The sequence below is a fragment of the Cyclopterus lumpus genome, chromosome 11, assembly GCF_009769545.1.
Source record: "Cyclopterus lumpus isolate fCycLum1 chromosome 11, fCycLum1.pri, whole genome shotgun sequence".
Classification (NCBI taxonomy): Eukaryota; Metazoa; Chordata; class Actinopteri; order Perciformes; family Cyclopteridae; genus Cyclopterus; species Cyclopterus lumpus.
Genome location: NC_046976.1, coordinates 22106590 through 22116589, shown reverse-complemented (window position 1 = coordinate 22116589; position 10000 = coordinate 22106590). Strand labels below are relative to the sequence as shown.

Below are 10000 nucleotides of genomic sequence, written 5' to 3'. Positions count from 1 at the left end.
ACCAGACAATAAAATAAAAACACATTTAAGATGAAAAAGAACCTCCCAGCTGACCCAGAGGTCAAAGGTCAACGGGCTCACCTGCAGCATCAGCATCAGCTCGGTGTTCTGCACGTCGACGGCGATGTCGAACGGCGTCTTGTCAAACTTGCTGAGCGCGTGCACGTCGGCGCCGTGCTTGATGAGCGTCTCGGCGACGGCGTGGTGAGCGTGCTGCGCCGCCCAGTGCAGCGCCGTCATCTTCAGCATGTCTTTGGCGTTGATGTCGGCGCCGCTCTGAAAGTCACGGGCATAAAATACTACATTATAATAGAACAAGATGTAATAATAATAATAGAACATCAATGATACTAATAAGAAATATTCACTTGGTTACTGTTTTAAACTTAGCAGCTTTATATATTTGTACTTTTATATAATAATGATTAGACATTTCAAAGTATGGACGGAGGGCCTCACCCGGACCAGCAGCTCCACGATGACCGTGTGGCCCTCGGCGGCCGCCATGTGCAGCGGCGTCCGGTCCACTTTGGTGCGGGCGTCTCTGCTGACGCCGGCTCGCAGCAGCACGTCGGCGGTGGAGTAATGGCCGTGCTGGGCGGCCAGGTGGAGCGGGGACGTCCCCAGCTACAGGACACAGGGAACGGTTACAGCTTCACCAAGAGTCACTGGTCACAATAATAACATCAAAATGGACATGTATACATGTATGTATATACACACATACATATGTAGACAAAGCGAACTCTCACCCAGTCGGTGGTGAACGGCGCTCCGTTGGCCATCAGGTTCCTGACCTCATCGTCTTGGCCTTTCCGTGCCGCCTCCAGCAGACGCTTCCCGAGGTCCACCAGCGACATCTGGCACAAACAAACAATATGTGTGTGTCCTCGAATACACAAACGTTACACAAACGTCTCTGCAGCTTCACACTAAACTTCTGTTCATCAGTTTCAGTTGAATTTAACATAAAATGAATCTTCAAATGACTTCAACCAACAAAGTACATTTACTCACTCAACTTAGTGTGGTACTTTAAATAGAGTATTTTACAGTGTGGTATTAGTACTTGTACCACAGTATATTAGTGTGGTATTAGTACTTGTACCACAGTATTTTACAGTATGGTATTAGTACTTGTACCACAGAATTTTACAGTACTGGATGGCCTCCATGGGCTTGTCGATGTGTTAAACTGGGAACAATGGTTTCCTTTAATGGGGAAGTAGCCGAAGCTAGCTAAGCTAGTCCGGTAATGGAACCCGTGTCTTAACATGAGACTCAGCGGAGCGGGACGAGCTTTCCTCCCCGCGGCCGAGGAGCCATCTTACGCGCCTCCACGGGCAGAAAGAGAGTCCACCACGTGCCGCGTCTCCTCTCCCGGTATTTACCGACACAACCGGTAAAAACACGTCCCCCAGAAACAGAAACAATAAGCGCGACGACAAACAGGAAACCGTGCGATATTAAGTCGTGTGTTTTCCGGAGGAAGTCAGACAGAAAAGTCCTCTTTTACACTCGAGAGAAAAAACTACTTCCACATCCGGTTAACTAGCTTCTGCGAGCGCGCGCCGTCAAACCGCCGCATGAGACTCGCCTCGTGCAACTCCTTATAATTAATATAATCTCACACTTTTTACACCTGAAGACGGAGATACTTGTTTGTTTTTATTCCGTTTGAGGACGAAGAGGAAGAAACTTACCGTGTTCCGGTGCGTGAGACGAGCTCTTCGCTAAGCTAATGCTAGCGCGCGACCCGACAAGCAGAACAGATCCCTCCGCGCGCGCGTATGACGCGGCTCTCTGTGAGCGTGTATTACTCCGCGTTCAGAACAAACAGGGCGGAAAAGTGCACTCTTTTCTCACAAAGCGCGAAACGGGTTGTTTACTGCGGCACGTCAGCGAGCGGCGGAACCGGATGTCGCCTTCAACATACGAGTGTTAAGTGATGAAAAGATTATATTAAAGTGTTTAACGTCGATTCTTGTATATTTTTTATTTATTGATTAACATGTAATTGTTTCTTTGTTGTCATTTTAAAATCTTGGAAAATGTGATTTGTGAATCACTTTTCGGCTGAATGTTTGTATGAAAGATGATATATAAAAAATAAAGTTTAAATTGGAATTCCTCGACTTAAAATTATACCTTGATCTGTGTTTAACTGTCTAATGATAAATAACGCTTTTCATAAAGTAGTGACATCTTAACTAGAACATTTCGTCAGTCCGGATTATATTCTGAAAGTCTCGACCGGAAGTGTGATGTAGCTCCTGTTAGCTCGATAGCACGCAGACTGTTAGCTCGTTACCTTACAGCGGGTATTACCTTCTTCTCGTAGATTCTCGCGAGGTAACGTCCCCTGACGTGACGCGGGTTCTCGGGTGGCTCACGAACCGAGAAGAATTTTATTTTAATAGTTATTTTTGTGTTTTTTCTGGTACAAAAATGGCGGCTCACGACACCGGAGGAGGAAGCCGGAGTGAGTTTAACCTCCCTGTGGGCGGGGCTCTGTGTCCGCGCACTGGGAGCTGACCTCAGGTCAGTGTGAGCGAAGGATTCACAGCCGGACGGCGGGAAACCGCAGAAGCGAAGGCGGACCTCAGGTCGGCCGGGAGAACCTGCGCACTGCTGCTGCGCACTCGGACCTAGTGTTTTTATTCATTTATAACTGAGAAAAGAGTCTCTCTGACTTTCTGTGTGAGGTCATCTACACATAATATACATATATTATATATGTGAGGTCATATACACATAATATAAATATATTATATATGTGAGGTCATCTACATATAATATAAATATATTATATATGTGAGGTCATCTACACATAATATAAATATATTATATATGTGAGGTCATCTACACATAATATAAATATATTATATATGTGAGGTCATCTACACATAATATAAATATATTATATATGTGAGGTCATCTACATATAATATAAATATATTATATATGTGAGGTCATCTACATATAATATAAATATATTATATATGTGAGGTCATCTACACATAATATAAATATATTATATATGTGAGGTCATATACATATAATATAAATATATTATATATGTGAGGTCATATACACATAATATAAATATATTATATATGTGAGGTCATCTACACATAATATAAATATATTATATATGTGAGGTCATATACACATAATATAAATATATTATATATGTGAGCTCATCTACATATAATATAAATATATTATATATGTGAGCTCATCTACATATAATATAAATATATTATATATGTGAGGTCATCTACATATAATATAAATATATTATATATGTGAGGTCATCTACATATAATATAAATATATTATATATGTGAGGTCATCTACATATAATATAAATATATTATATATGTGAGGTCATCTACATATAATATAAATATATTATATATGTGAGGTCATCTACATATAATATAAATATATTATATATGTGAGCTCATCTACATATAATATAAATATATTATATATGTGAGGTCATCTACATATAATATAAATATATTATATATGTGAGCTCATCTACATATAATATAAATATATTATATATGTGAGGTCATCTACATATAATATAAATATATTATATATGTGAGGTCATCTACATATAATATAAATATATTATATATGTGAGGTCATCTACATATAATATAAATATATTATATATGTGAGGTCATCTACATATCTCGTGATCGCCTCTCTACTGTTCGCGGATGATGTGGTCCTGTTTGCCTCCTCGGACCGTGACCTCCAGCATTCACTTGGGCGTTTTGCAGCCGAGTGCGAAGCGGCAGGGATGAGAGTTAGCACCTCCAAATCTGAGGCCATGGTGCTCTGCCGGAAACCGGCGGATTGCTCCCTCCAGGTGGGGGCAAACTGCCTACCCCAAGCGAAGGAGTTCAAGTATCTCGGGGTCTTGTTCACGAGTGAGGGTAAGGTGGAGCGGGAGATCGATAGGCGGATCGGTGCGGCTGCAGCAGTAAAACAGGCGCTGTACCGGTCCGTCTTGGTGAAGAGGGAGCTGAGCCGGAAGGCAAAGCTCTCCATTTACTGGTCGGTCTACGTTCCAACCCTCACCTATGGTCACGAACTCTGGGTCGTGACCGAAAGAACGAGATCTCTGATACAAGCGGCCGAAATGAGCTTCCTCCGTAGGGTGGCCGGGCTCAGCCTTAGAGATAGGGTAAGGAGCTCGGACATCAGGGGGGAGCTCGGAGTCGAGTCGCTGCTCCTTCGTGTCCAAAGGAGTCAGCTGAGGTGGTTCATCTAGTTAGGATGCCTCCTGGACGCCTCCCATTAGAGGTTTTCCGGGCACGTCCAACTGGTAGGAGGCCCCGGGGAAGACCGAGGACACGCTGGAGGGATTATATCTCCCGGCTGGCCTTGGAACGCCTCGGGATCCCCCAGAATGAGCTGGAAAGTGTTGCGGGTGAGAGGGAAGCCTGGGTCGGCCTGCTGAACCTGCTGCCACCGCGACCCGACCCGGATAAGAGCTGATCATGGATGGATGGATTATTTTTTTACAAATCTTAATATATATATTTTTTTTAAAGGTGAATATCATTGTCTGTTTCCAGGAGATACAAAATAAATGAAAATGTTGATAAAAGAACAAGAGCAAATGTTTTGGGCTAATTAATTAAATACCTTACAAATTAAATACTGATAGAAGGAGCTCAGTCCAGCTTATTGTGTACATTTATATAATTTCAGAAAAAAAATATAAGTATTCATTCAATACCGATTTTATATTTATATAAATAGTATTGAATTAATTTGGAGGATTTCTTGTTAATACTTTTATTTTACTGGTGATTTAAATCAACAAACATCCTCCGTATATAAATATAAAAGCCCCATCTGTTGTTGGGTTTTATTTTATTTACATATTTGTTAAATAATTCTTTGTTCATGTCGTTCGAATTTGTCTTCTTTGAAAAATGTTGTACTTTAATACAAATAAACATTTCATAAAAATATATATATTTATTTGAGGTTAAGGAGAGAACTTTATTATTTTTTTAATGTGCTCGAGATCCTTTTAAAACGTTCATGAAGTGCGTCAGCTTTAATTGCTCCTGAATCAGATCTGACCCTGAATGCATCATATTGTTGTTATTATTTACATCTGTGTTTATATGAATATGATTTACATGGAAATGTGTTGAACCAACCAATCAACACCAACATACACCTCTCAGTCTTTTTATTTTCTCAGAAGGTTCACAAGTGAAAAACAGGTTTCTATAAATAAAAGTGGCGTTAGCTCTTATTGTTGTTGTTGTTTACATTCTGACCAGATGAGCTGCAGGTTCTCTTCTGGTGGATCCAGTTTGAGGCCCGCTGAGAAAAACCACATGAGAAATACATCAATAAATAAAGTGATGACTCGACAGCAGCTCGAGGTCAAAGAAACAAAAAGGCACGAATGGAAACCCATAAAAACTCTCGTCTCGGGGGACTTGAACGCATCGCCTCCTGTAAATAAAGTCACGTGACACGGAAACATTTCTTCAATGTTTATAGAACACAGTCTGGGTTCAGGTCTGAGATCAGGTCTGAGTTCAGATCTGGGATCAGGTCTGGTTTCAGTTCTGGGTTTGGATATGAGATCAGGTCTGGGTTGAGTTCTGAGGTCAGGTCTGAGTTCAGATCTGGGTTCAGTTCTGGGTTTGGATATGAGATCAGGTCTGGGTTCAGTTCTGGGATCAGGTCTGGGTTTGGATCTGAGATCAGGTCGGATTAGATCTGAGATCAGGTCTGGGATTAGAGCTGAACTCAGGTCTGAGATCAGGTCTAGGTTGAGTTCTGAGGTCAGATCTGAGTTCAGGTCTGGTTTCAGGTCTGGGTTTGGATCTGAGATCAGGTCTGGGATTAGTTCTGGGTTTAGATCTGAGATCAGGTCTGGGTTCAGGTCCGAGATCAGGTCTGGGATCAGGTCTGAGATCAGGTCTGAGATTAGGTCTGGGATCAATTCTGGGTTTAGATCTGAGATCAGGTCTGAGATCAGTTCTGGGTTTAGATCTGAGATCAGTTCTGGGTTTAGATCTGAGATCAGGTCTGAGATCAGTTCTGGGTTTGGATCTGAGATCAGGTCTGGTTTCAGGTCTGGGTTTGGATCTGAGATCAGGTCTGGTTTCAGGTCTGGGTTTGGATCTGAGATCAGGTCTGGTTTCAGGTCTGGGTTTGGATCTGAGATCAGGTCTGGTTTCAGGTCTGGGTTTGGATCTGAGATCAGGTCTGAGATCAGTTCTGGGTTTAGATCTGAGATCAGTTCTGCGTTTAGATCTGAGATCAGGTCTGAGATCAGTTCTGGGTTTAGATCTGAGATCAGGTCTGGGATCAGGTCTCTATCTCATGCTGAGTTCAGGTTCATGAAGCTGGTCACATTTAACAGACGTGTTGCTGAACCAGGATCAGTCTCTGCAGCCCTCGGTCCGCTCGCTTTTACTGTGAAAACCACACTCTTATTTTGGTGACTTCCTGAAACAGTCAGGGGACGTGAGGCTGATTTGGGGTCAGAGGTCAGGAGATTTCTGGCTGATTTGGGGACAGGGGCCGTGAGCCTGGGGTCAGAGGTCAGGTGATGGTGCGTTTCAGAGCAGCAGGTTGAGGTCGGCCATCAGAGCGTCCACATCGGCGATCGGAGCTCTCCAATAATTACTAGAGGAAAACTCAGTCATCTCACCCTGCAGACAGACAGGCAGACAGACAGACAGACAGGCAGGGAGGGAGGGAGAGAGAGAGGGAGACAGACAGACAGGCAGACAGACAGACAGACAGACAGGCAGGGAGGGAGGGAGGGAGGGAGGGAGAGAGACAGACAGACAGGCAGGGAGAGAAAGACAGGCAGGGAGACAGGCAGGGAGGGTGAGAGAGACAGACAGGGAGACAGACAGGCAGACAGGGAGAGAAAGACAGACAGACAGGCAGGAAGGGAGGGTGAGAGAGACAGACAGGGAGACAGACAGACAGGCAGGGAGAGAAAGACAGACAGACAGGCAGTGAGAGAGACAGACAGGGAGACAGACAGGCAGACAGGGAGGGAGAGAGACAGGGAGAGAGGGAGAGAGAGAGACAGACAGACAGACAGACAGGCAGGGAGAGAGACAGAGAGACAGATAGGCAGACAGGGAGAGAGGGAGAGAGACAGAGAGACAGACAGACAGACAGGGAGAGAGACAGACAGACAGACAGACAGGCAGACAGACAGAGAGACAGACAGACAGACAGGCAGGGAGAGAGACAGAGAGACAGATAGGCAGACAGGCAGGGAGAGAGACAGACAGACAGACAGACAGGCAGGGAGAGAGGGAGAGAGACAGACAGGCAGACAGACAGACAGAATATTAAAGACCAAAGATCAGAACTCTCCATTTCTTAAATCAATGTATCTTGAAGGAGGCGAGTCGTCTCCTCACCTCCTCATTCCTTACTGAGGACGACTTGTCCTTTCCTTTGATGCTATTGGCCGGCGGCCCGCCCGTCAAGCCGAGGTCCTCCAGCTGCGACAGGTCGAGGGCGGGGATTGGCTGCCTCCAGAACAGGAAGGACTCGTACTGGCTCTTTGACTTCTGCATCGTCTGTTGTACTTCTAAAGGTACAAATACACAAGTACTGAGGTCTGTTGTACTTCTAAAGGTACAAATACACAAGTACTGAGGTCTGTTGTACTTCTAAAGGTACAAATACACAAGTACTGAGGTCTGTTGTACTTCTAAAGGTACAAATACACAAGTACTGAGGTCTGTTGTACTTCTAAAGGTACAAATACACAAGTACTGAGGTCTGTTGTACTTCTAAAGGTACAAATACACAAGTACTGAGGTCTGTTGTACTTCTAAAGGTACAAATACACAAGTACTGAGGTCTGTTTGTTTTTTTATGTAAAATAAAGGTTTTCTAAAAATCCAAAAAAAAAATCTCTCTCTATCCCTCTCCCCCCTTTATCCCCCCCCTCTCTCTCCCTCTCTCTCTCCCCCCTCTCTATCCCCCCCCTCTCTCTCCCTCTCTCTCTCCCCCCTCTCTATCCCCCCTCTCTCTCTCCCCCTCTACCCCCCCTCTCTCTCTCCCTCCCTCTCTCTACCCCCCCTCTCTATCCCCCCTCTCTCCCTCCCTCTCTCTCTCCCCCCTCTCTCTCCCCCCCTCTCTCCCTCCCTCTCTCTCTATCCCCCCTCTCTCTCCCCCCCTCTCTCCCCCCCCCCTCTCTCTCTCCCCCCTCTTTCTCTCCCCCTCTATCCCCCCCTCTATCCCCCCTCTCTCTCTCCCCCCTCTCTCCCTCCCTCTCTCTCCCCCTCTATCCCCCCCTCTCTCTCTCCCCCCTCTCTCTCCCCCCCTCTCTCCCTCCCTCTCTCTCTATCCCCCCTCTCTCTCCCCCCCTCTCTCCCTCCCCCCTCTCTCTATCCCCCCTCTTTCTCTCCCCCTCTATCCCCCCCTCTATCCCCCCTCGCTCTCTCCCCCCTCTCTCCCTCCCTCTCTCTCCCCCTCTATCCCCCCCTCTCTCTCTCCCCCTCTATCCCTCCCCCTCTCTCTCCCCCTCTATCCCTCCCTCTCCCTCTCCCCCCTTTATCCCCCCCCTCTCTCTCCCTCTCTCTCTCCCCCCTCTCTATCCCCCCTCTCTCTCTCCCCCTCTATCCCCCCTCTCTCTCTCCCCCCCTCTCTCTACCCCCCCTCTCTCTCTCCCTCCCTCTCTCTACCCCCCCTCTCTATCCCCCCTCTCTCCCTCCCTCTCTCTCTCCCCCCTCTCTCTCCCCCCCTCTCTCCCTCCCTCTCTCTCTATCCCCCCTCTCTCTCCCCCCCTCTCTCCCTCCCCCCTCTCTCTATCCCCCCTCTTTCTCTCCCCCTCTATCCCCCCCTCTATCCCCCCTCGCTCTCTCCCCTCTCTCTCCCCCCCTCTCTCCCTCCCCCCTCTCTCTATCCCCCCTCATTCTCTCCCCCTCTATCCCCCCCTCTATCCCCCCTCCCTCTCTCTCCCCCTCTATCCCCCCCTCTCTCTCTCCCCCCTCTATCCCTCCCTCTATCCCTCCCTCTCTCTCTCCCCCCTCTCACTCCCCCCTCTCTCCCCCTCTCTCTCTCCCCCTCTCTCTCCCCCTCTATCCCTCCCTCTCTCTCTCCCCCCTCTCTCTCCCCCCTCTCCCTCTCCCTCTCTCTCCCCCCCCTCTCCCTCTCCTCTCTCTCTCCCCCTCTATCCCCCCCCCTTCTCTCACTCCCCCCTCTCTCCCTCCCTCTCTCTCCCCCCTCTCTCTCCCTCCCTCTCCCCCCTCTCTCTCCCTCCCTCTCTCTCTCCCCCTCTCTCTCCCCCTCTCTATCCCTCCCTCTCTATCCCTCCCTCTCTCTCCCCCCCTCTCTCTCTCCCTCCCTCTCTCTATCCCCCCTCTATCTCTCCCCCTCTCTCTCCCTCCCTCTCTCTACCCCCCCTCTCTCTCCCCCCCTCTCTCTCTCCCTCCCTCTCTCTATCCCCCCTCTCTCTCTCCCCCTCTATCCCCCCCTCTATCTCTCCCCCTCTCTCTCTCCCTCCCTCTCTCTACCCCCCCTCTCTCTCCCCTCTCTCTATCCCCCCCTCTCTCTACCCCCCTCTCTCTCTCTCCCCTCTCTCTACCCCCCCTCTCTCTCCCCTCTCTCTACCCCCCTCTCTCTACCCCCCCTCTCTACCCCCCCTCTCTCTCCCCTCTCTCTACCCCCTCTCTCTCTCCCCCTCTCTCTCCCCCCCTCTCTCTCTCCCCCTCTCTCTCCCCCTCTATCCCTCCCTCTCCCTCTCCCTCTCTCTCCCCCCCCTCTCCCTCTCCTCTCTCTCTCCCCCTCTATCCCCCCCCCTCTCCTCTCTCTCTCCCCCTCTATCCCCCCCCCTCTCTCACTCCCCCCTCTCTCCCTCCGTCTCTATCCCCCCTCGCTCTCTCCCCCTCTCTCTCCCCCCTCTCTCTCCCCCCTCTCCCTCTCCCTCTCTCTCCCCCCCTCTCCCTCTCCTCTCTCTCTCCCCCTC

General features: G+C 48.1%; 2 protein-coding genes across 7 annotated transcripts in view; both read right to left on the bottom strand.

Moving 5' to 3' along the window:
• gabpb2a (GA binding protein transcription factor subunit beta 2a) overlaps window positions 1–2561 on the bottom strand; it is a 10119-nt gene extending 7558 nt beyond the window's left edge. The window contains exons 1-4 of one of the 4 annotated variants that reach the window (XM_034545679.1): window positions 2312–2561; window positions 753–860; window positions 460–627; window positions 82–276 (exon numbers count right to left, since the gene is read on the bottom strand). In XM_034545679.1, coding sequence (XP_034401570.1) covers window positions 82–276; window positions 460–627; window positions 753–860 — 471 coding nt within the window. In that variant the 5' untranslated portion in view covers window positions 2312–2561. Of the gene's footprint in view, window positions 1–81; window positions 277–459; window positions 628–752; window positions 861–1017; window positions 1683–1703; window positions 1938–2311 lie in introns of those variants that run through there. The other 3 variants (XM_034545677.1, XM_034545676.1, XM_034545678.1) reach the window with 3 other exon arrangements.
• Window positions 2562–5149: 2588 nt separating this feature from the next.
• mllt11 (MLLT11 transcription factor 7 cofactor) overlaps window positions 5150–10000 on the bottom strand; it is an 8321-nt gene continuing 3470 nt past the window's right edge. Inside the window, exons 2-3 of one of the 3 annotated variants that reach the window (XM_034545736.1) lie at window positions 7458–7615; window positions 5150–6710 (exon numbers count right to left, since the gene is read on the bottom strand). In XM_034545736.1, the coding sequence (XP_034401627.1) occupies window positions 6618–6710; window positions 7458–7601 (237 nt within the window). In that variant the 5' untranslated portion in view covers window positions 7602–7615 and the 3' untranslated portion in view covers window positions 5150–6617. Of the gene's footprint in view, window positions 6711–7442; window positions 7616–10000 lie in introns of all 3 variants that reach the window. The other 2 variants (XM_034545734.1, XM_034545735.1) reach the window with 2 other exon arrangements.